At 43.6% G+C, this 26,055-nt stretch overlaps 2 protein-coding genes across 2 annotated transcripts in view; one reads left to right on the forward strand and one right to left on the reverse strand.

The window, feature by feature from the left end:
• Positions 1 to 20,034, reverse strand: part of PLPPR4 (phospholipid phosphatase related 4) — a 35,348-nt gene extending 15,314 nt beyond the window's left edge. Inside the window, exons 1-3 of the mRNA XM_061379098.1 lie at positions 19,914 to 20,034; positions 4,923 to 5,108; positions 323 to 452 (exon numbers count right to left, since the gene is read on the reverse strand). Of these exons, the coding sequence (XP_061235082.1) occupies positions 323 to 452; positions 4,923 to 5,108; positions 19,914 to 19,991 (394 nt within the window). The 5' untranslated portion in view covers positions 19,992 to 20,034. The remainder of the gene's footprint in view (positions 1 to 322; positions 453 to 4,922; positions 5,109 to 19,913) is intronic.
• The window catches only part of PLPPR5 (phospholipid phosphatase related 5), a 122,107-nt gene continuing 111,933 nt past the window's right edge, over positions 15,882 to 26,055 (forward strand). The window contains exons 1-2 of the mRNA XM_061379127.1: positions 15,882 to 16,220; positions 17,273 to 17,391. The gene's annotated coding sequence lies outside the window, so the exon portion shown is untranslated. The remainder of the gene's footprint in view (positions 16,221 to 17,272; positions 17,392 to 26,055) is intronic.

Below are 26,055 nucleotides of genomic sequence, written 5' to 3' on the forward strand. Positions count from 1 at the left end.
GGCAGGGGAAACTATACACTGAAACCATTAAATGGGAGCCAGCTCAATGTGGGCACAGCAGGAAAACCAAATTATTCTTTTAGAAACACTGACAGGAGAGGAAAGGAAAAACAGAGAGTGTAGATGCTGCATTCCTGAGGATGGATGGGGCTGCTCTGTCGCTGCGTTTGACAGTTTCTTCTTGCATGTTGTGGGAGAGGAAGATCTATGCCAGTGACAGCCCTGCGCTGTTCTGAAAGGCTGCTTCAGAGAAGGAAACCTGCATGGTGATAACTGAATGTGCATGGAACGCTCTTCTTTGTGAGTAACATTTGAAACCCACCAACAAATCTGACAGCTCTTCTGAGAAAAGAATTGAAGTTGCATCCTCCTGCATTAATATTGGCCTCCGTTCCAATCCCATTTCTTCTTTTGGACAGGCAACAGTAGAGTATTCCTTCTCCTATCATTATCTGCAATAACAAAGGAGCCATTAAATTAAATGCAGCAGTTACTCAGAAGACACTGATTGAATTTAAAGGCTGAAATGTAACTATCCCACAACCAATGTCATCCATGGGCACGTATTCTGCTTTGAAAGGTTCGTATCAATATATAAGTGTTCAGTAGTCATGCAACTTAGCCTGTGTGAGGGCAGGCAAGGAAGTGGCACTGAAATGAAATGCAAGTGGCACACAGTATACAGTGCTCAGTGGGGTCAGGGGGCTGATCCACAGCCTAGATGTGGTGATTCTGCAAAACGAATCTTGCCTCTAAAATAATCCAGAGCCACTGCAATAACCCAGTGCTCCTGAGGTGGTTTTAGCACTCAGGCTTGGCCTCGAGCCTAGCAGTCCCTAGCAGCTTCTAATTATGTGGCAGTCTGATCTTCTGTATTTGTTTAATTTGGCTTGGTTTTTAACCAGATCCACAGCAGCAGAAAAAGTTCTGTCTTTATGGTTCCTCTGAACACATCAAGCAAAACAGATTATGGCTGAAGCCCTAGAAAAAAGGGTTATAAAAAGAATATAAATGACAAATGGTGTTACTTGCTGGAAAATCCGGAGCCATTTATACATGTTCAGTCTCAGGTTTGATGGGCTTCCTGTAGTGCAGCAACTTGGGAATCTGGACAGGCCTTGTGCAGAGTTCAGAATAAGGGTTGGGTTGATACACTAAAATTAATGAGGCGGTCCTCATCACTAAGAGATTCACTTTGGCCAGCCGCAGTTGCACTAGAAACTAATACTTGCAATGCACAAAGCTTACAATGCAATGTAAAGCATCTGATGCTGAACGTTTGTGCATGCTAAGACTCCTCACCCTAGGAGGTGGGAGATACAGTGGCCAAGCTTAGTCTAACTCTTTCTTAGCTAAAGGTTTGCTAAATTGAAATGCTACTTCTTTGCCAGAAAAAAGGCAGTAGTGAAGGCTGTCTCATTACATGGAAAAGTCAGTGGTAAGGGTTATTTAAAGGGATTTTTATTAGATTAGAACCATGGTCACTATTATCTGTCTCCATTTGGTCACTTTACAGCTGAAATTTCCCAGAGAAATCAGTAGTATTTCGACCTTAAACCCCAGAGGAACTCTTAATAGTTTTTATCCATGCTCTAGGGACTGTCTGGCACAGGTTAAAACACCAGAGAGGTGGATTAGCTGGTGTGATAGAGGAGAAAATTGGGAAACAGCGAGGCCTATGTGAAGGAAAATTTGGAGGCTGGTATTTCCAAGGAAACCAACTCCCACAGCAGCAGAGGCAGCAGGACTGAAACTGCTGGCAGTGAATGCCTCTCCTCGCAAATTGATTTCCCAAATCAATGTGATCTAATTTCCTGGTGATCTCTGTTAGAAAGCACATTGTTACCTGTAAGCAGGTTTTCAGTCAGTGGCTGGTAAGGGTTTGAACCTACACTGATACCATTAAATAACTGGTCCTAACATTTCTCAATGAACAATTAGAGAGAAACTATGGCAGAGGATCAGATTCAGAGCTCTTAGAAGCCAGCAGAGGTCATGTTGCAATTCACATATATGTTTATGACCAGTATGAAATATCCTTGTTGATAATTTCACACAAATCCAGTTGTTCTCCTGTGGTTTATGAATGCATAGAGAAAAAATTATATATGCCACATGCTGTAAGACATGCAAAAATACTACAGGTAGTAATAATGTTCTGTAGCGCTTCAGGGCTTCGTAACAGATCTGGTTAAAAGTACTTGTAGTACACTAACAATGAGCAAAAAAAAAAAGCAAAGGAAAACCCCACAAGCCATAAAGCCCCAAACCCCCAAACCCAAATACAGACCCTCTGCATTAATGGCTTGGGAAAAGAAATTACAACATACTAGGTTTGTGGTGAAGAAAATTTACTATAAATTGAATAGATTTAGGATGTTCTCCAGTATTGGATAAAACTGAGTATAGAAACAATAATAATATAGAAAAGCAGTTAAGTCCTATGCTAGTATTTATGTAAGGCTTTAAGGAGGGATTGAGACTGGAATTTGCTTGTGTTCTTTCCCTCACAGGGAAGAGCTTCTGCCTAAGAGCTCATCTCAGTCTCCCCTCTGGCAGGTTAAAGCCATTCCCCTTGTCCTGTCCCTACAGGCCTCTGTCCAAAGCCCCTCTCCAGGTTTCCTGGAGCCCCTTTAGGCACTGGAGCTGCTCTGAGGTCTCCCCTTCAGGAGCCTTCCCTTCTCCAGGCTGACCCAGCCCAGCTCTCTCAGCCTGGCTCTGTAGATGTTACTGGAGATGCGCAATTCCTCGTATGGCTCATGCTTTCTTTTCTAGACTTTTCCAGATTTTATAAAGTAATTCATTGAAATTTTAATGCAAATTAAATCATAAAATGCTAAACTGAGCAAGATGACAGTGGCACAATTGTGATCTTTTTACGTTGAGCTTCATCAGCCTATTTTTCCAAAGCAAAAGGGAATAATTGGACAACCCCTCATGTAATTTCTTAGATAAAGAGCTGATGCTCTACACCATCTTCAGTGTCTGTAATAAAAGGAAGTTGTGTATTTTGCAGTACCAGAGACCATTCTTCATCTAATACAAGCATTACCTTTATGCTTACACTAATAATGATCTAGAACTTCCCTAAGGCTTGCAGCTTTTAAGCAGTCGTAATTTGAAGCTTCAGGATTTACTTTCTTTACTGATCTTAGGTTTGGTAGGCGTGCTCCAGTGTGGGCATGGTTGGGCTTAGTTGTCTGTACTGCTGTTAGGAGGATGACTAAAGCAAGAGCAACATTTCCTATTGCATAATTTCATGCAATGCTCAATTCATCTGTAGTCAAAGCTCTTAATGAATGCTCTGTAAAGAACTGATCATCTTTCATCTCAGTTGAAGGTTTCTGATATTACCTAGGCTTGAAATAATCTCTCCGAAGTGAAAATCAGCTTTTAGCTCTCTATTGTGGTCAGTGAGCCCATGTAGATTACTTTTATGGTTGTTTTGGGAAAGTCCACTTTGTTGTTATCAGAAACACTACCTAGACTGAAGAAAACCAGCCAGACTGCAGTACCAACAAGTTTTGATTTTATCAGTATCTGGTGTTTGCTGCAAGTATCTGCACCGGGACCACTGAGAGTCTTAGCTCCCAGTTCCCAAATGAGTACAACTTTTAGTCTGATGGTTGTGCAGAATCCCTCAAAAATGGTTTTACAGCAACCAAAAATCAAACAGAGCAAGAAGAGCTCGGTTAGAAAAGAAGGACAAATAAATCAAAATCATCCTGGAAGGTAGGGAGGGATTGGCACATGGTGGTTTTTATATGGGTGTTTGCATTTTATAGGCTTTATAATTGCAAGTTGGCTGGTATTAGAAAACAAAGGAACCGGTTGGATTTAAGGGAATTCAGAGGAGCTGGCAGCAGAGATGCATCTGCAGCTCACCTTAGAGAAGTATCTACCCAAGGCGCACAGTCACTGTTGTCTGAGGAGACAGAGACCCTTTCAGAAGGTTCATTCAGCTTTTTAGGTGCCTGGAATCACCCACTCCAGGTGAATTTCTCTCTCCATTTGCCAAACTGGAGTGCTGTAAGATTACGGCTCCTATCTGAGCTGCCTAAAATTACACACAATGAATTCCCTCCTGTATATATAGAGAGAGGTAAAGCCTTTAGATTTCATTTGACGCAGCAATTCCGGCAGAGACAGTACTCACCTCTATCAGACAATGTACATGTGTGTTCTTCTGCAAAACAGTGACCAAACTGCTCATATTATCAGTATAATATCAGACATTTGTGTTCTGCTGAAATCATCTTCTCCCTTTGGGTGAGTGATTTAACCAGCTTCCTTTTGCCGGCTTTTAATGACTGACTCCAAATTTAGAGGAGCCCCAGTGTTATTTTGGAGAGTGTAATTGATTTCACTGACATGATTGATGCACCTTCTCACTTAAGAAAGCTAGTTCTTATGCTAGTGGCTGTAAATGAGAGGCTTCCCTTTCCAACACAAGCTTGAATTGTTTGTGTATCTCAGAGCATGCCTGTAATAGTTCAAGTATTTGCATAGCGTAACACAATGATTCAAGCTATTCTCACCCAACTGTGAATGCTGTTTCTTAACTTTAATGCCCACTGTCAAGATCACAGAATCATAGGATCAGCGTGGTCAGAAAAGACCTTTAACATCATCAAGTCCAACTGAAAGAGCTACAGGGACTCTTAAGGAGTAAGTCTGGTTCTGTTATAGAATAATAAAAGATGATTTGAAAATCCTAAGGTAATTAGCTTGGATGACACTCTGCACCCTAACTGAAACCAAAGGAGCTATTTTGTATTCTTTATATGTATATTATATATTTATATAAGTTATTTATATTATTTATATTTTATTTCTATATACTATGATTCTGTGATTTTTCTTTATGCCAGCTGAAAATCTGTTCAAAATATTTCTAAGTGACAGTGGCACCTTAAACTTACCGTAATTGATGGTCCAGCAAAAACCAGACTAAGCAACATCAGGAAGGGAACAGACTCTTGTGTAGGTTCAATGTATGGCATACTCAGACTCTTGTCATAGCAATTAAATCCAGCGTGAACTGGCTTGAAGACATCAGTAAGTTCAAGGAAGTAGAGGCTAACAACAGAGGATGCCAATATGGGTAACTGCAAGAGAAGAAAGCAACAAATTACTGTTTGCAAATGGAACAGCAGTGCTTTTGCAAAGACAACATAGCCTGTTAATAAGTCTCTGTGATGTTTGCTATTTACATCTCACTGCTCCCTGTCATATGCATTTTGCCATCTTTAAATAATGGATTCTCTAGAGGTATGATAGTGTTCAGCTGATGGCAAATAACCCTCTTGTCTACCAGGCTACTCAAAACACCCAATCCAACCTTCAGCTCACATAATTTGGACTTTTCATCTATGAAACATTAATAGACAAACTTCCATTTTATTTAATTGGGCTTTTTGTCTTCAAAAGGGAATAGCAGGACTGCTGTGTCCCATGTGAGGCTTCAGTGTGCTGGTGTTCATCAGCACCCTTTTTGGTGCTTTAGCAACTCTCTGTAATGTATATGACAGTGCTTATATCAAAGCCAGTTTGCATTACGTTTCAAAGTAATGAAATACTGTATCCAGTGCTTCCCTGGAATCTAAATACGTGCTAATACAGTGTTCTGCCTTTGTACATTCATTGTGTAATTCTATCAAAAAAGCAATTAACTTTGGCAAGACGCGGTCTGTTTAGAACCATAATGACTCTGGTTCACAAGTCTTTTATCCTCCAGCTCTTCAGTGATTTTACTCCTCGCAATTACTGCCAGTAATTTATGAAGAGGGAAGCTGGCCCCTCTGGGGATGAATTCCACCAGCTTCTGAAAGCAGAGATTGAACCACGAGGCCTCTGTGAAAGGAATTGTTTGAGAGAAGTAGCAAAAAGGCATTTTGAAGCCATTGGTTTCTAAGTGAGCAGAGCATGGGGGCACTCAGAGGTGACCAGCAACATGTGATTGTTCTGTGTCCAGCAACATGTGATTGTTCTGTGTATCCTACTTGCAAGTGCTCAGAAACATGTTTTGTTTGTTATTTCCCAGAGTCCTCACTGAACACCACTAGAACAACTGCCTGCTCCTCCACTGAGATGCAGTGGTTCCTTCCCTGTGACTCTACTGCAGTGAAGGTACCTATGGATAATATGATGTGACTGCCTATCTGCTTCCTATTCTTTCTGAGTTGGCTATGACATTAACTTCTTGCTGTTAGCTGCAGCTGAAAAGCAAAAGCTTGCAACTACTAAATAGACTCATTTAAATAAAATCATAAAAATATGATAAGGCTCTATCACATCTCTTGAGAAGAAAACTCTTACATCTAGCACCTCACATTATGAGAAATAGGAATTGTCCTAACATCATTTCAGGCATATTTAGATTATATTATTCTTGCAATGTTTAGTACTCATTTACAAAAGTAATTGATTGATTAAAATCAGTGTCTTTCATTCCATTGTACAGTGGAATAAAAAAGCAGAGGTAAACTGGATAAATATCTATATTGGATAAATGATGGACAAAAGCTGCTGTGTATGGCAGAAGGACAATGGTTTCTTGCAGTAACTGGTCTTTTTCAGTTTTTCAAACCTTGGGCTTTTAAAATTCAGACTTTTTTTGTGCATAAAGATGTAATTCTGGGTGATTAAAGGAGGGTTCTAGCAAAATGTCACTGAAACATCTTTTACTATAACTTAGTTTCTGTTTGAAAAGAACATCTTACCGCTGATGTCCTGAAGGACAGATTGGAAGAGGGTGAGTTGTGTCTTAATTCTAAGGAAGAATAAAGTGGAGAATGGAAGAATTTTGCCTGTCTGGTTGTTGATGTGCATGTTGATTGCACTGTCGTGTCACATGGTGTAGAGGCTGTGATGGTGTAGAATGGGAGGGAAGGTGCATTGGCATCCCTAAGTGTTAGGAGCATTACAAAAATAACACCAGGCATCTGGTAAGTTTGCTTCAGTAAGTTGTGTTTGTGTACATATATATGTATATATGGATATCTGCACTCATGTACAGTATTACAGACACAGACTGTGCATGGCACATAACATACACAATATGTAATACATATACTATGAATACGTAATATGTAACTGTGATGTAATCTGACATATCATATGTATGGAATAATTATATACTGTGTAACTAAATGCTTCTTGCCCATCACAGGGAGAACTGCAGCTCTTCAGCTGGGTGCATTAAATAACACTGTTCCTCACTTCCTGCTGGATTGCGGTCCCTGAGTGACTGTAAGGCAAGCATGCAAAATTAGTCAACAGAGGCCAGACTGCTCATTTTACAGATGTGCAGGGATCACAGAATCATAGAATGGTTTGGGTTGGAAAGCAGACATCCAACCTGGCCTTGGATGCTGGGCCAGCCAAGGAGCTGCTGGAGCAAGTCCAGAGGAGGCCACGAGGATGATCAGGGGACTGGAGCACCTCCTGTATGGAGACAGGCTGAGAACACTGGGGCTGTTCAGCCTGGAGAAGAGAAGCTGCGTGGAGACCTCAGAGCAGCTTCCAGTGTCTGAAGGGGGCTCCAAGGAGGCTGGAGAGGGACTCTTCAGCAGGGACTGTAGTGACAGGACAAGGGGTGATGGGTTCACACTGAAACAGGGGAAGTTCAGGTTAGATCTAAGGCAGAAGCTCTTCCCTGTGAGGGTGCTGAGGCGCTGGCACAGGGTGCCCAGAGAAGCTGTGGCTGCCCCATCCCTGGCAGTGTTCAAGGCTAAGTTGGACACAGGGGCTTGGAGCAACCTGCTCTAGTGTGAAGTGTCCCTGCCTGTGGCAGGGCCTTGGAACTGGATGAGCTTTAAGGTCCTTTCCAACCCAAACCACTCTGTGATTCAGTGATTCTTTGATTAAGTAGTTGAAAGTCATACCTAATGACTTAGCCAGGGTGCAAGTCCCATGGGGCAAAGCACCTTAGAACACAAGCCTATTTCAATGAGCTAAATGGACACAATAAGCAAAGTCCCTAATGCTCTTCTCAGAAATCATGCCCTTTTATCTAGATGTGTATATGGTTCATTCTAGAATGGAAACACAGAGCAGACAGGCTCATGGAGCACCTTGCACTCCCAAGTTTCATCTTCATTCTGTGTCCTTCTGTTTCTCCAGTGTCAAGGAAAGGGAAGCCTCTCCTTGAACAACAGGCTCTGCATTGCTCACAGGTCCACCTCTACTTTGATTATGGTATTCTTAAGCAGGCAACTGTTTTAAATGGCAATATTGAACTATTAAAAATAGGCAAAATATGAAGTGCTATTTTATTGTGAGACACTAAAATAAAAGATGTGGATAACTTCTTTTTAAAGTACTGCACTAAGCTATAATTTTATCATTAATTAGAAAATCAAGGAATTATAAGAATTGCATTTTCCTGTCTTCTGACTTCCCTACAGGACTCCCATATTATTTCTGACTGTAATTACCCATTCTGCTAAAAGAAATTATTCCAAAGGACTGTGAAACATAACTGTATCTAATACTAATGAATAGGTTTCTAGTCAATTTACTGTATGTCAGATCCCATGGGATGTTTTTCTTCCCATCTTTTTAAAACTACAGATATAAAATGCTTGCTCTAAAAGTGAGGCTTCTAAAGAAATAACATTTCTAAAATCTTCTAAACAGTCTAAGTGGCTATTTAATACATGAATATTTATGGAGTATTCTGCTTGAGGCAGAAGTAGTTCTGTAATTATAGACTTCAGCTCCCAACACCTTGAAAATGTCAAATGTAATTAGATGGTAGAATGTGTATTGTTTTAATTACAAAATGGAATAGGAATTTTCCTGTTCCTAATTAGAATAATACCCCCCCCCCCCCCCCCAACCTCAGTTCATGTATCTTGACTAATAAAGTCTTTATACTTTCTTCTTTGGTTGTCTGATGCAGAAAGGTCCCTGTTTAGCTTGTAGATTAGACCTGTGAATGTAGGGTTTGACCACAGTGATCAAACTCTGTTTTGCTTGGAGTCTGAAAGTTAGTACCACAGTCAGCAGAGCTGCTGAAATGGTTTTATTTGGGGTTTACTTAAAAGAACGAAGTTTTTCTTTGTCCTCCTGTTATTTTCTTAAGCTGGAAGTTAAGGGCCTTTTTTAAGCCATAGGACTCCTCTGAACTGGTAACAAATCTTCCTGCTGGCTAACAGCTACCAGACATGTATCACATATTGCAGAGAACTGAAAGAATCAGAGATTCACATTACCCCTTGCCCTAGCCTAAAAAAAGAAGAAGAGATTGCTAAAAGAGATGCCTGTGAGAGGAGGTCAGAAGTAGGATGTCGCAGTTCTTCAGGTTGCCCATCCCTCTCCTGTGGGCCATGCAGTGATTGCTCCTCGCACAGTTCCGGGGTGCTCCTGATTTACTTGGGAGGATTAAGATTGTCCAGGACCCACAGTGCCAGCACAATTTGTTACTGGTCATATGATAACAGCCTGTGCATGGGAGCCCCACTGGTCCTGCCCAAAACCCAGTTGCTATGCCTTAACCACCAAACTTGCTGGAGCACCCCCAGGTAGATGGAAATGCTTCTGTTAAACTTCCCTATGATTAGTTTCCCATGGCTTTGAGTGTATGGAAAGAGGAGCCTGTAGAGCTGTAGCTCACTAAATACAGTATTGTCATTGCTACTAACTCAGTACTGAGTTTGCAAAGACTCAGGACTGGGGCTTCTCAAACGTTTTTTGTCTGTATTTGTCTTGACCTGCCTGGAGCTTTGTTTTGATTTGTTTTAATTGTAATAGCAGTTTTCCCAGGCACATTAGAAATCAGGCAATGCCAGATTTGTTTCATTTTCACGTATCTGTGTATGGTAGAGCTCTGCATGGATTTTGTATCTAGATCTAGTAGTAACAAGTAGTTATTCTGTATAAAATGAGCTATTTATGACTCTAGTGTATCACAATTCAGATCCTTTGTCGGGAGCAGTATGATGATGATGGTGATTCTTCCTCGCCCTAGGAAGCACTTGGGTTATTTTTACATTTGCTAATGTGCTTTTACACCTTGCTCTTTATCTTTTGGTCTTTCTCTTCATGTTACGTCCCAATTTACTCTATGTGGCATGGTTGACACATGTTGGATGGTGTTTTTTGTGCTCTTTGTTACCACTAAGCCCAGTTTTGCCAGCTGCAGTTCTGTATTTCTTTATGTGACCATTGAGTGAGTTGTTTGTATCCTTGAGGTCTCCAGTATCAGCATACGCCCCATCTCTTCTCCTACATCTGCAAGTCCTCCACATTGCACCCGCTAAGGCAGGAATGCAGGTCTGGCATGACAGCAGAGGTTCTTGCAATGGGGGCAGTGGAAGACCAAGCCTTAGGAAAATCTCACTGGAGTGGATGAATAAAGAGCACAAGTTTGTCCTTTGGATAGCTGAGCATCTGGGGCACTGACTTTTGTCTCCTGCCTTCCATCAAGCACAAAACCCGTTCTTCTGAAGGAAGCATTGAACTGCTTGCTCTTGAGTTAATGTGTAGGACCTTTTACCTTTTCTATTCCACAGGGTCTCTGCAGAGCCCTAAATTTCTAATTCAGGGTGCTCCCTCCCCTTGGAGAATTTCCAAATCATCAAAGCTTCACTAAACCCACTTTCTCTCTGCAGGCGTCACAGCCAACTTAGTGGCAGTCAGATGTTGATGGGTTCTAAATGACACCATGGAGACAGCGAGGCTCAAACCAAAGGAAGGTAACAAGAACACACACACACTCTGCAGTTCCTATCTTCCCTTGAAAGGAGATGCAATTGGATGCATACATAATTCAGAACTCTCTGGGAATCAGTAGCTGCTGCAAATTCCCTTTCTGTAAAGCTGTACACTGGTAGTTATCTATCCAACTCCTATATCTGCCAGTACTTAAGTATGTAAAGGGCCCATATTTATCTTCCCAAGAATAGCATCTTAAAATCCATGGGCTTTGTACATACTCAAACGTCTGAACCTGTTTCTTAGGTAGCAGTTCTGTGACCTGTCTTTGCTTTGTTAAAATGTACTACAAGCCTTATCTCTTATGATCTCATAGGCACATGCTGTGGTGGTGGTGGTGTATTGGGCTGTGTTGGTGGCTGCTAGCAGACTCCAGTAAACTCTTTAAACATGAGCTACAACAGTGATTAGCCTGGGCTATATTTCAGTCAGTCCTAAGTGTGTGCGTATGGGGGAATGAAATGCCTCTCTTGTAATTATAGTGGAATATTGAAGTGCCTGCTCAGTGAGCTGGCTGGAATGACTTCTTTTCCTTGAGATTGGATGCAAATATAAAGGCTGTGGAATTGCTTTGTGGGTTAATTTTGCCTGTATAAAAGACAGGTAGAAAAGAGAGAGGCCATATGCATGTAGTTTTCAGAGGAAGCCAAGGCATGATGAGGAATAAGGCTAGTATGATTAGCCCACACGTCAGAAATGGTTAAGGAATGCCTGATACACTATTGGGATCTTTCATATACTGTAAATAATTACTAGCCAGGAAATTCTCAGATCCTTAGGTCTTTCTGCTGCCTTTCCACAGCACCAAGGAGTTCCTGAGCATGGGATCTGCCTCCTGGTGTTTCTCTTGTTTACTGGGAATCTTTGTAAGCAACCAAGTAAACAAACAGGATTGCCTCAAAGAGGTGTCTAGTGAATGCCTGCACTTTCTCCTGGTGGGAAAAATACCAGCCAAGTGCTTGGGAGAAGGATGGTCTATTTAATGACAGCACTGTGTTCACACTGCAAGGCTGTGGCATCGTGGAAGATGCTGTTAAAATATATCAGAAATGCCAGTCTTTGTGCCAGAGAATTCATGGGCTAAATGACAAGGCACAACAGATGGATGAGCCAAAAAAGAGAGCTGTGGTGGGCTGGAGGAGACAAGGTATTCTTAGCCAACTACCAACAGTGATCGCAGCTTTCACCCACCATGGATCTTGTCCTGTTGTGCTGTGCTGGGAGAGTCCCTGATTCTGCCATTTTCTCTTGTTGTTTAGAATCCATGGTTGCTGCTGAGCTCCACCAGTGCTGTACCTTCCCCCTCAGCGAGGATGCTATGCAGGGCTGGGGGTACCCCCAAGCTCAAATGCATCGCACACTGAGCTGTCATGAGAACTCTTGAGGGATGGTGCTAAGCACAGGATGGCTGTAGACTCACTTGGCCTAAATGTCAGGTTTGTAGATTATTTTATGTTCTAAACTTAATTCTTCACTGCACAAGGCTTATAAGAGAAGGAATTCAAGCTTTTCAGAAGATTGGCATCTATAGAAAGGCTTTTTGCTTTTCTCTCTGCACTTGAGTTTCTATTGCTTCTTGTCCTTTTTCTGGATGCAGGTTTCACCTGGACCAAAGCTGTAAGGAACTGATCTTTTCCCTGAAGGATTTTTACCTCACCATTGTCTAAGCTTTGTGGAAATTAGTTGTAGAGCCATGATATGAGGGTCTTTCTTCTAAATTTAACACTCTAGGATTTAATTTCAACTTGGATTCATTTCAAACCCCAGCTGTCACTGAAACCTATTATTGTTGCCATTTGGGAAAATTGAGTTATCCTTATTTCCAGCATTGATTTCAGAGTTTAATTCAATTGTTTGGTGACTGTCAATTAGAGTTTAGCTTTAAAAATACAACAGATATCGTCATGCAACTCCTCAGACCTCTTGATCTTTTGCCAAATGCTAATAGAAAACCTTTCACAGAATAATCCCAGACTGGTTTGTGTTAGAAAGGACCTTAAGATCATCCAGTTCCAATCTCCTGCCACAGGCAGGGACACCTCACACTAGAGCAGATTGCTCCAAGCCCCTGTACTCAACCTGGCCTTGATCACTACCAGGGATGGGGCAGCCACAGCTTCTCTGGGCACCCTGTGCCAGCGCCTCAGCACCCTCACAGGGAAGAGCTTCTGCCTTATGTGTAAGACCGAAAATAGAGCTGATGATACATCATTGATAAAATTCCTATTTATGTCAGAAATCTCAGTGCATAGTAACCCTGAAAGTGCTGGTTTCACAAGGAGAAACCAACAAAATGAAAGTGTTTAATTCTCAGGTAGGAACAACCTAAAACTACCTTAAAATATTTACGTTGAATTAAGTGGATGTTCATTAAAGAGGATGCAAATCCTTAGGCAAAAGATTTGCAACACAAATAAATACTATGAATACATTTCTTTTCAGTGTGACTTTAAACATAATTGATGATTCCTTATATTATTATTACAGTTATATTATTACATTATGATATAATATGATTTAATATTAATATTTAATTAATATTGATCTATTAAATCAATGATCAGTTATAATCAACGCATACGTCCAAACAAGTAGATTTGGGATATTGCATTTACTGTTGATGATGAAACTTCTTTTATGCTCCTTGTGCTGGGTTATGGTAAATCACAAGTTTTAAAGGCAGCACTTAAGAAAAAGGCGTTTGGTTTTGAGTCAGAGTATTCCCAAAGTCCAGCTCGAAGCTTCCTCAAAATCTCTATGGGACAAAGCTGCCCATCCCTACACAACACTGCAATTTATTGTACTCCACGCGTACAAAAGGGTGCCAGCCTTTCTCTGTGGTTACTCCCGTGCTGAGCATCCTTCCTACCAGCCGAGCTTTCAAGTGATGGGATCATCAGCATGATACGCTGTTTGTACCAACTCAGTTCCTGTGTAGCTCAGGGTTCATAATAAGCTGTTCCTTATTCGTTTTGGCTGATGACACAGAGCTACTACATGCTGCTACACACTGCTACATGCAACGACATGCTGCTATATGCCACATGCCACAACATGCATGCCTGCAGGACAGTGTCTTGGGGTAGCCACATGCCACTACATGCCACATGCTCCTACATGACACACACAGCCACACACCACTACATGCTGCTACACACAGTTACCTGCAGCTACATGCCACTACACGCTACATGGCACTATGTGATACATGCCACAAGCCACTACACACCACATGATACTGCATGCATGCCTGCAGGACTGTGTCTTGGGGTAGCCACGCACCACTATGTGCCACATGCCACTAAACAGCACACACAACTACATGCCACACACAATTACATGCCACATACAACTACACAACGTGTGCCATGCACTGCCACATGCCACTACACCCTACATGCCACTACATGCCACATGCCGCTATATGCTACTACATGCTGCTGCATGCAACTACACACTGCTATACATAGCTACACACTACATGCCACATGCCACTACATACCATATGCCACTACATGCATGCCTGCAGGACTGTGTCCTGGGGTAGCCACATGCCACTGCACACTACATGCCACTAAATGACACCTGCAGCTTTTACTGCTGGGGTACTAGGTCAGGAGAATGGTGCAGGACTGAAAAGGGAGCAGGGCCTTGTTTCCCCATGAACTACTCAAACTCTACAGTTACCAAGCAAGTAGCCAAAACCAGAGGGAGATCTAACTTGTGGCACTTGCACTTTAAATCCCAGGACAGCCTTTGCACAGGCCTGACACCCCCCTTTTAGCAGAAGATGGCCCTTTTTCTGGTCATCTTCTGCTAAGAGCTGACACTATGCAGGCTGTAGGGCTCTTCTGTAAGCACAGAAGTGATGTGCAGCATGTAGCGTCAATGATTCCAACAATGAATTACAGAGCTGCTTTGAATGCGTAGGAGCATCCTCAGGCCTCAGACAGCCCCTTAATATTTGGGGGATGCTGGTGTCTAATGCAGTGTTCTAACCAAGTGTGACATCAGTCCTCTGTGAGTCAGCCACACGACAAGGGCAGCTCAATGAGCAGACTGCTAAGTGTGGTTCTTCTCCTTCCCCTCACACATGGTTGACTCCTTTGAGAGAAAAAGTAGTGTATTTGAAAGTATTGTGCTGCTTGCGCAGTATGGGTATAGTGACAGCTTCTGGGGTTTTCTACTGGGTTTTTTCCCCCCTAAGGCTAATTTAAGCATAACAGAAAATCAGTCTAGAGAGAAATGTGGCTACACTGGGTCTCCAACACACAGTGGTGCAGTTTCATGCTTACACTAGACCCAAACATCCTGTTCTGAGGAAGAAACATTTAGCCTTATAGCCTACTCTCTCTGTACTCAGTTTTCTAATCACTGCACTCCCTTGGCTTTTACCCGGGTGTCTCTCACACCTCTGCATGACTTGCCGGTGACAAAGTGCATAATTTAAATGTGGTGGCTCATGCATGGCTGAATAACTGGGAAAAAATGCAGCTGTGACCAAGAAGTAGCACTGAGCCACCAAGTGATGTGTACATACGCTTTAGGTTTCAAAGCCAGCTCTGTCAGTGTATGGTAGAAACAAAACCTAAAGCATCTGGTGCTGAGGCACAGTGAACATTCTCCACATGCACTTATTTCAATGGAAGCTGATGACTTCCTGTGTTTTGCAGCCTGCAGTCCTACAGTTATAACAGATCTTTGTGCTTTCTGCTGGTGAGGATTCCAGCTCCCCTGGGGAACAAGCAAAAGAAGTGGTCTTCCAGTACGGAAAGAAGCATTCCCAAATAATCCTACCATGGTTAACTCCTGGCTCTGCTCTGGAAAATGAAGGAAAAGAAGCAACCTGTATCTGTATGCATGCATCATATACAAGAGTCTAGCAGACAACGTAAGGAAAACATTTAACTTATAAAGGATGTTGCCTCATTGTCCAAAATATCTCTGATTTTAATGTCTGACTGTCTGAAATGTCTCTGATTTTAGTATCTCACTGTCTGAAAGGTCTCTGATTTTAATGTCTCACTGTCTGAAAGGTCTCTAATTTTAGTTGCTGGAAGTTAAGCAACCAACAGATGAAGGCTGTGCCACAGGAACACAATTTAGTTGTAGAGTAAGTGCATCAAGTTACTCGGGTTGACAACACCATGGCCTTTTGCATTCCCACACGAACAGGTGAAGCAATAGTGGCACTGAGGTCAAAGGCAAAATTCATAGTGACTTCCGTGGAACCAGGATTTAAACCATGAGGTTTGGAAGTGGGTGAAGAGAGAGTTTTTCCTTCACCAAGAAGAAATGTATCTGTCTGTACTGCCTCTAAACTCTGACCATTCTGCCAGGAATAGAAACTACATAAGCTGGGAAGTTTTCCAGATTCATATTAACCCACTGCCATATTTCTTCTGCAAGTGACTATCATGATACCACCTGAATATGCTGAAAGTCAGTTAGCAAAAAGCAAAATGTATTTCAGGAACACTCACTTTCAGTATCTCCCAGAGGTATATAGACTTTTTACTATGAAAATTAATTCCTGCTTGACCTATGAATTTGCATTGGCAAGTTTTGTCTTTCTCAGGTGTACAGAAGAAGCTCAGATAACCCATTCAGGCTACAGAACCCTCAGATGCCACTAGTACGATTAAGAATAAAACAGGCCAAACTATCTGGCAGTGCTGATTACCATGTGCTCCAGGTAAACATAATGCCCAAGGCAATCTAAACCTCTCCATCTCACAGGGGTGCGTGCTGATCAGAGGCTCTGCTAAGCAGAACTCTCACCAGTATCTTAAAATAACCTCTAAAACATTCTTCTGAGACATAGGATACATCATCGTGTTATTTTATGAATCACAAAACTGGAAAACATGTAACTGAAACTGTTAAAATTTGCTTTCTAATGGCCATTGGTTTGCCCCTGTTTAGAGAATGATCTATCCGCTTTCTTCAGAAGCACCATCTCTTCATTTCAATCCCTTTTTATTTCTATGTCTCCCAGAGCTTTAGTCTGATTCTCGTTTTGCTCTTCCTGAGTAAATGAAGAATAGCTGTAGTGATGCCACTCATCTGCAGAGGGGCATCTTGCTTTCATGTTTTAACTCTGGCGTTGCTCAAGTCTGCTACTTTGAATTACCCCAAATCACACTGAAACCAGAATCAGGCCCAGTGTTTCTTGTGCAGTGACCTGCATGCATTCTGTTTAACAAGGTTTCATCCAGTCCTGAAAGCTGCTGCCACCAAACACATGTGTTGGCAGGAGTCAGTCTCATTCGTAATGGGAATTCTTAAGGATCTTCACAGCAGAAAATCCTCAGTGTCAGAACTGTATTTGCTGCTATTTCTAAAGATAAAGTCCTTCTGAAGCAGAGAATCTCTCTTCACTTGTTCTGCACACTCGAATTATAGTAGGTATTACAGTATACAGTATATACAGTATTGCCTTTTCACTGTATATTTCATTTGCGTGATACAAACCCATCCCTTTACTGCCACTTTGGAATTTTTACTTCCTCCTTGGCCTACTATTCTTTTTCCACATCTTCCCTGTCGAGAGAGAAAAAACAGCACTTTGGGGTGATACAATTCCTAAACAATCTGCTCTTCCTTTGGCCTACACCTCCCATGTCTTGATGCAAACTGGATGACAGCAAACCCCAGTTTCCTTGTTTAAAGGTAAGTAACGTGCTACGGATATGGTATTTTTGCTGCAATTTAGGATGGGGAAGGACTGTCTGCTGGGAATGGGACAGTGAAAATTAAAGTAAATGAGTTGCAGAAATAAGCAGGTCGGAATCCTGTTTCCCATCATCCATTCAACCACCATTCATGAAAGTAATAGCTTTAAAATTCAGAGAGCCTTAGTTAAATTGGGTAAGTCTTGTTTTTAAATAGTTGGCTGTTGTTGGGTCACATTAAGAACTTCCCTCCTGCTTACAAACAAAATCCGTATCGCATAATGATGCCAGTCAACCACGCTGGGCAACTCCTTTATCCTTTATATTGGATTAAATCCCTCTTTATGAGGTACAACTCAATCTTTGCCAATCTTAAGCCAGGCACAATGGAAGAATCTAAACCACCAGGTCCTTTTTCTGTTGCTGTTGAAGTGCTGTGCCTGTGCTACAAAGCTCTAGAAAGGCATTCTCAGTAGTCTGAATAGAATTAGGGCACATGTGGGTAAGTGCAGGGTGGGTGGACACAAGTAACACAAGCTAAGGGTTTCTTTCTAAATACCATATGATTTGTTGTCAGTCTTTCCCTCGAGTGATTTCAGTGCTCAGCTAAAATATGGGAAATGGTTTCAAATGTGCCTGCTGGGTAATGGGAGAGCTGAGAACTCACTAAAGGGATTCTTAATCAATGTTTAGGCTCTCGTGCATTGCAGTCAGTTTTTTCCCTTGATATTGCTTTTCCTTGTACTGAATACCTATGGGTTCATCAGGTCAAAAGGAACCATAGGTCTGTAGTGCAATAATTAGACCTCACTCGTTAGGGCCCAAACAGGCTCTAGGCTCTGCTTCTGTGACTGAGTAACATAGAAGTCCTGAAAGTTGCTTAGGAGACCATTTTGTTAAGTGACTGTTCTCAGAGCAGCTGGGTGGTGAAGAGATCTCCACCTCCTTTTAGATCTAGCTGCAAATGACTTGCTGAAGGTCCTAAATGTCCCTGCCAGAGAGGAGAACTTGCCTGCTTCATATGGCAAGACAGAGCTCATTCAAAGCTCCATTGCTTGCAGAATCCTTTGCCTTATTCCTTGTAACAGCTCCAGGGAGCTTCTAGGGGAGCTATGAGTATGTAGTTAGTATTACATCAGGCAACTCTTTTGAGCTGTGTACTTCATCCCATCTTGCTACAGGCCAAGGCACAGTTGTGCCCACCAAAAGGCACAGTTCCGTCGTGTCTTGCAGGATCTTTACATTGTCCCTGAATTAGAGTTATGCCCTAGCTGAGGTCCAGCAATCTCCCTTTCTGGTTGGATTCCCAAAGCAACAAAGGGAGCACAGAGAGTGAGGAAGCCCCTGCCTTCTTCTAGGGGCTTCTCCAAGCTTAACCTCTCTCCTATACAAAGCTAATGTAAGTGTAGGGCACAGCAAGTACCTCCATCAAAGGGCTTTTCAGGAGCAGGCCTAATTCCACAGATGGGATGTGCCTGATGCTTCCATCTCACCAGCCTCTGCCAAGCTTTCAGGCTGGTGTGGCTTATTTTGGGTTAGCTCCTGACCACCTCTAGGTAGCCAGGGAGTGCAGGGGACAGGGACATTCCGCTGTCACCTAAATCCCTTCTCAACCCAACCCCTTCTAGCTCCTAGAGAATCTCCAAAGCCCTGCAAGTGCACATGAAAGAAAATAATTTTGTTTTCTATTTTACCCGATGTTTATATGTTAATATTTCCTATGTTAAGAATTCCGTGTATATTTATGATTTTATTTGGTTACCATTGACTTTCATCTTATTTTGCCATTAAGTTCTTCACATTATTTCCACAATCTCTCTCCAAGGTAAGTTACATGGTGCTTCAAAGAACCTTGGTCACCTCCCTGACACCCTTTGCTCAATCCATAAGCCATTTTTACCTCCCTCTTACTGCTGTGCCATTAAACACATCCCCATCACACCAATTCCCTTAAGCTTAACCTGTGTATGCTCCTGATCTTCCAGAAGAACCAAAGTGACTGTGCTTTCCAGGAAGCCAGATGTCTCCAAGTGACACACCAAGCAGCTAGTGCCTCTGCAACTCCACCTGCTCCCAGCCAAGCAGCCATAGCAGGGCTTGCTCTGTAAGATGTGCCAAGACCCGCATTCTGTGGCATTTTTAGCTCTGTGAGAGGAAGCACGTAATCCAGGGGTCGGTAAAAGCATCACTGGTGATCACTGTGAGGACATTTCCCAAGCATTCCCTCATGGATGTGATTTTTATTCTAGCCAAGCAGCGTTCGCCTAGCAGCCAGCCCTTCTTGAACATGTCCTCCTCCTGCAGGGTTCCTCTGCACACAACATGCTTTAGTTGCCCAAATCTTCCCTTTTCCGAGCAATTCCTAGCAACAATTCCTCGTGACCAGGCTGCAAGAAGACGTTCATTACGCTGCCCCTTTTGGGGGGCTCTGATTTCGGAACGGCAAAGCATCACGTCGGGATCTGCACCCCGCGGTGCGGCAGCATCCCCCGCGCCCGCCTCCGCGCCCCCGCCACTCACCTCCACGAAGTAGAAGCAGGGCAGGAGCGTGACGCTGTCCTTGGTCACTTTGCCCTTGGGCCGCTCCTTGGCGGACATGCTGCCGGCGATGCGCTGCACCGCCCGCCGCAGCCCCGCGCCGCTCCGCCCGCAGCCCCGTGCCCGGCTCCGCACCGGCTGTAAGCGCGTCCCCGCCGCCGAGCGAGCGCGGGGCTGACGTCAGGAAGCTGCGGGCTGCGGGGTCCCGGACGCTTTAACTCCTTCGCAGCCAGGATGCACAGGGGCACAGGGATGTGCTGGGACACAGGGAACCGCTGGAATATAGGGAAGCACTGGGCACAGGGATGCACTGGGACACAGGGAAGCACTGGCTGCAGTGGGCGGCTATGCAACCTGTGCCAGCGCCTCAGCACCCTCACAGGGAAGAGCTTCTGCCTTAGATCTAACCTGAACTTGCCCTGTTTCAGTGTGAACCCATCACCCCTTGTCCTATCACTACAGTCCCCGATGAAGAGTCCCTTTCCAGCATCCTTGGAACCCCCTTCAGACACTGGAAGCTGCTGTGTGGTCTCCACGCAGCTTCTCTTCTCCAGGCTGAACAGCCCCAACTTCTTCAGCCTGTCTCCATGTAGGAGCTGCTCCAGGCACTGATCATCCTCATGGTCTCCTCTGGACTTGCTCCAATAGCCCCATGTCCTTCTCATCCCAAGAATGTAGCAGGTCTGATTTGCACTAGTCCAAAGATGATAGTGGTGACCAAGTCTGGGCATTGCTAGGGTGCATTTTTCACCTTCTCTCTGGGTTTTCAACTTGTTCTCTGTTGGGACTCAGCTATAGCAACCACTTTCTCAAATTGAGGAACCAAGATACAGCTAAGGTGCTACTCCATCATTTGTCCTTTGCTGTGCTGCCTGCAGCACGGTCCCAGCTTCTGCCTTACCTGCCCAAGCATAAGGGAGTAGCACCTGACACTCTCCATGCAGAGACAGGGTCTGTATCTCTCTTGATCTTGTGATATCCAGAGAGGGCTGCACTCATTTGGACCTTTTATCCTGACCTAACGTAATGGAGTAGGAGTACTTCTTCTCTGCTCAAGACTGACATTTAGGTTCCTGTGTGTCCTCTTTAGAACACATGAATATTGATGGAAATGGGAAAAAATCCTTTGCTGAGTGTAATGATAAAGCTTTTGGACTGATTAGTCTATATATTAACATCTGGAAACACACAAGTCCCCTCAATGCTTTTGCATTCAGCTTTTGTGACAGTTATTAGAAACTATGAGAGTGATTCAGTTTTACATAGAAGTTCCTTGGGTTGCTCTAGAAGTATGAGCAGCCTTCAAATGGGTTCATCATATATTTATGTCCTTATGAAATTCCCTCAGCATTGATATGACAGGGTGGAATGGCTTATGTGTAAATGAATGTATTGGGTTTGTATGGCAAGGGTTGGGGGATACAGAGGTGGCTTCTGTTCGAAGCTAATTGAAGCTTCTTCTCTTTCCCATAGAGCCAACGCCAGCTCCGAGATGGACTTGCCACTGACCAAGGCCCACTCCATCAGCAATGGTGGCAGTGCCTCTGGGGTAACAGGCTGAACAAGGGGGTAAAACCCAAACAGCAACTTCAGCTGGAGAGAGGAGTGAGAATATGCGAGAAACAGCCCTGCAGACACCAAGGTCAGTGCAGGAGGAGGCAGAAGGTCCTACAGGCACCGAAGCAGAGATTGCCCTGCAGTCCATGGAGGTTAACAAGGGAGAAGACGTGTACCTGCAGCCATGGAAGTTAACAAGGGAGCAGATACCCACCTGCAGCCCATGGCAGTTAGCAAGGGAGCAGATACCCACCTGCAGCCCATGGAGGACTCTACATACCACCTGGGGCAGCTAGATGTTTGCATTAAGCTGTTGTCCCATTGGAATCTTGTGCTGGAGCAGGTTTGCTGGTGAGAGCTGGGACCCACACTGGGTAGCCTGTTACTGAAGGGCTGCTTCCTATTGAAGGGATGTACCCTGAAACAGTTCATGAAGAACTGCAGCACATGGGAAGGACTCGTGGAGAAGTCCGTGGAAGACTGTCTGCCATGGGAGGGACCACACTGGAGATGGGAGGAGTATAAGGAGTCCTCCCCCAGGGAGGAAGGAGCTGCAGAGACAACATGAGATGAACTGATGTCAACCCCTATTCCCCATCCCCCTGTGATACTCAGGTAGGAGGGGGTGGAGAATTTGGGAGTGAAGTTAAGCTTGGGAAGAAGGGGGTGAGGAGATGTATTCAAAGATTTAGTTGTATTTCTCATTCTCTTGCTCTGATCTGACTGGTGATAAATTAATTTCCCTGGGTTGAATCTGTTTGCTTGTGACTAATTGCTGAATGATCTCCCCGTCCCTATCTCAGCCATGAGCCTTTCCTTATGTTTTCTCTCCTTTGTCCAGCTGAGGAGGAGGGGTTGTAGAACAGCTTTGGTGGGCGTCTGGCATCCAGCCTGGTCAGCCCACCACAGTGAGTATGTCATCTGTCCCGTCCCCTACAGGGAAATATGTTGGTGATAAAAAACTCAGGAAATGCCTCCCATCCTTTTTAATCAAGAGTCTTAGGAGGCAGTGTGGTGTATGATGCACGATTTATGTGTTTAGGGCCAGGCAGCCTGCTCTAGTGTGAGGTGTCCCTGCCCATGGCAGGGGGTTGGAACTGGGTGAGCTTAAGGCCCTTTCCAGCCCAAACCAGTCTGGGATTATCTATGTGCAGGACAGTCATGTACAGGATCTGCACTCACGCTGACAGCTCTTTTTTTACCCACCTTCAAGCAATCTCGGTAACAGGAAAATGTCATGGAAACATGCTAGCACAAAGCACAAATCCTTTTGGTTATGCTTTCCCTCAGCCAAACCCATTGAGTTAGTAGAAAAATGTGAAGAACTTGGGGAACTAGAAGCTGAAATCCATAGATCTGGAGCACAGGCCTCTTATGACCCATCAGGAATGGGGTTTTAAGAAGAGAGATTGGTTCTTCAACAAAACCAAACAGTGGCCATTTGGTGGGTGTCCCTGGTGATTCCAAGTGGATTGTCAAGCTGAGCTGTTAAAACAAAGCTTTGCCCCCCACCCCCCACCCCAAAGAAGTACTATCAGAGGAGCTTCTCTAGGTGAAGATTGCCCCTGCCTTTGAACTTGTCAGGCAGACAGCAGCTTCCACAGCTATTAGAAACACGGTTTGCCATCACTTTCAGCACAGCCCAGTGTGTTGGCAGAGCTGCAATGCATAAAACATGACTGCAGGTCCTTAGCTCTTTACCCAGGTGCTCTCTTCCCCCTGCGGCAAAGTCTGCCTGTATTCCCAGGCTTTGGCAAATGCTGGGCACAGGCAGTGACTGTGGTTTCACTGCGCCGTGGGAACAGAAAGCACACTGCATAAGCAGGGCTGTGTCACTGAATAACCCCCCTTGCAAAAGCAGGATGGAATCATTTGAGGAAGAGCTGGAACTGGCTGTGAGCTGGTGGGTCTGTGGCTGGGCAGAGTGGCACTGGGATTGTAGCAAGCAGAGGCTGCAGCAGCAGCTGCAGTGGCTATTAATGTTGTTTAATAGCGTAAGAAAACTCCCTTTCCCCTGGTCACCACCATTTTCCTGCACAAATGCCATTTCTGGGAATGTACATGGATGAGGGTTAGCTCTTTCCTATTATATGGATGGATGGTTTGGGTTCATTTTGCCCACTGAGCGTGGAATAAATGATGTGAACTCAGCATATTGAAACAGTAATACTCTTCTGGAGAAAGAGTGGCATATGGGCACTGGGTTCTGCTGTGTGGAACTGACAGATGATTTTTGTTCCGCTTTGCTTGCCATATCAGAATGTAGAAATCTGGCTCTGTGGCATGTGTGTGTGTGTGTACACACACACTATATATGTTTATTCTTCTTTTTTTCCGCAGTCCCTCAGGAAAATGGCTGGCTGGGGGAATTTGGGTTTTTTCCTTTTCCATGTTTCCAGTGCAGGTTTTCCTCTTTGTCCCATCTGTAGCTCCCATGTGAGCTGCACAGAGCACACTTGGATAAATGGCATGTGACAGCACTGGGAGATTCCTAGTGGAACAAGCTCCAAGCATACAACAAAGATCCACAGTGCAAACGGGAGGGCTCAATTCTGTTGGGAAGCTGTAATTGCATCAAGCGATTGTTTCCTCACTATGCCTAATCTGTTGCTGTAAAGCTGTGTCTTCTAATGTCTTTGGCTACTAGATATAGGTCACTGCTTTAAAGTAGCAGATGAGTGACTGATTCCTGGCTTTTCTGCTGCCTTTTACACTGCAGCGTTTGGTCTAGAAAATGAATTTTGCATGAGTCATGCTAGGATCATTCTTCTGAATCCGTGGCTTTAAATACTACTTAGGAACACATCTACACACAGAAGTGCCTGTGCTTTCTGGCCTACGGCAAGTTTTGGGTTGCAGGCTATATGGCTGTGTAGTGCTGGACTGTGGTTTGTATGAACTGCTTCCTCTGAAGTCAGCATCAGGCTGAATGGCTATGTGGCTCTTTAATGAAGCTGCCTTGTGGCTGGCTAATGTGGGAAAAGGAGGCTGTTGTGCGTTATGCCCACTATGCTTTTATTTTGATGCTGATAATGGTTACCTGGATACATCTGCATTTAAGATATCTTAGTTACAGGCATGAAACCAGCAAAATCCCAGACTGTTTCTACAATACTGGTGCTTATCAATGGTTTGAAGAACCAGGGGTTCTTTAAAGCAGCTTTGTGGAGATAACAGTAAGGCACAAATCTGGATTTTTATGTGGTTAAATGTCACAGAGGTTTTGCTTGAATCTGAACAACAGAGATTTGCTTGAATCTAGGCCAGCTGCTCATCACCAGCTAATTAAACATCAGCCTCTTGGTGCAGAGGTCGAGTGACAAACTGCATCATGCAATTACCAGTAGTACACATTTGACTCAATGGGAATGCAGAATTCCCAGCAGGAATCCTGTTTGCCTTGCAGTCTGTATAAAATACTCTGTCAGAAAGGGGCTGATGTACACATCTGACATTTTGAGCACTACTGCCGCAATAGCCTGTTGATATTAATCCATCCTTATCTAACCAGTGCATGTATTTGCTTCTGAACTTAGTTTTGCCATTTCCAAAACTGATGTAATGCTTCTTCCTTCTCATTTTTTAACTTAAAGTAACATGCATGCATACAACATGGTTCCATACCTCTTAATGGAAAATGTGTGCTTCATATCCTGTGAAGAAGACAAACTTGCATAGCTTTGAGAGGGGAAGTTAGCAAGTGAATAGCAAAAACACAAGGTGGTGACTTACAGGAAATAGCAGGTAAAATGCTTAAAATACAGAAATATGTATTTTTGTGGAGTGTTCTGAGGTGTTTCAAATTCACAATAGACCAAAATGTGTTGGATTTGCAATATTGAAGTCCGATATTAACTTTCCTACCAGCATATCAATTCTTCTGGAAATCTATGATCCCAGTGCTAAGGGCACAAATGAGATGACCTCAGGACTGAAGAAGACTTCTGTCCCCCACCGTTTTATCCTTATTTTCACTGTTAGTTACTAAAACCAAGGCATAAGAACCTACCCTATGTGTACCTATGCACATAAACATGTTTTTAGTACCTGGGTGATTATTCCTTGGTATAAATAAAGATATAAGTGTGCAGTTTGCAACGCTATGAGTGAAAATAGCTGAGGATTTAGCACTTCATTTTAAAAGATGATGCTTAGCAATAGTGCCTTAATAGAGGTGAGCCCATCAGGCAGGCTGCTTTGACATCCCTCATTCTCTGGACAGCTCAGAATCTGGCAGGATAGCTCAAAATGTTTCTACAACCTCAAAACCTCAGAGAAAGGTCTTCTGTGACTTGAACATGTGAAGGTGGCTCAGCAGAGGCTCTTCAGTCAGCCTTGGTATCCTACGTTTTGGTATCCAAATTATCCTGTTTGGATAATTGTATCCAAATGGGAACAGACAAGAAAGAGGGAAGCCTTAACTCTGCTTAATGGAAATTAAACTGAACATAGATGTGCGCAATCAGGAGCCAAAAAAGTGACTTCATCCGACCACTTGTGAATCCATGAAAAGCAAGGCAATCTTCCCTTGAAATACTACTTTAAAAAGCCCACAGCATTTCTCATA

Source organism: Neopsephotus bourkii, unplaced genomic scaffold, assembly GCF_033783945.1.
Source record: "Neopsephotus bourkii isolate Nb327-2 ecotype Australia unplaced genomic scaffold, CSIRO-AGI_Nbou_v1 NB_1768, whole genome shotgun sequence".
Taxonomy (NCBI): domain Eukaryota; kingdom Metazoa; phylum Chordata; class Aves; order Psittaciformes; family Psittacidae; genus Neopsephotus; species Neopsephotus bourkii.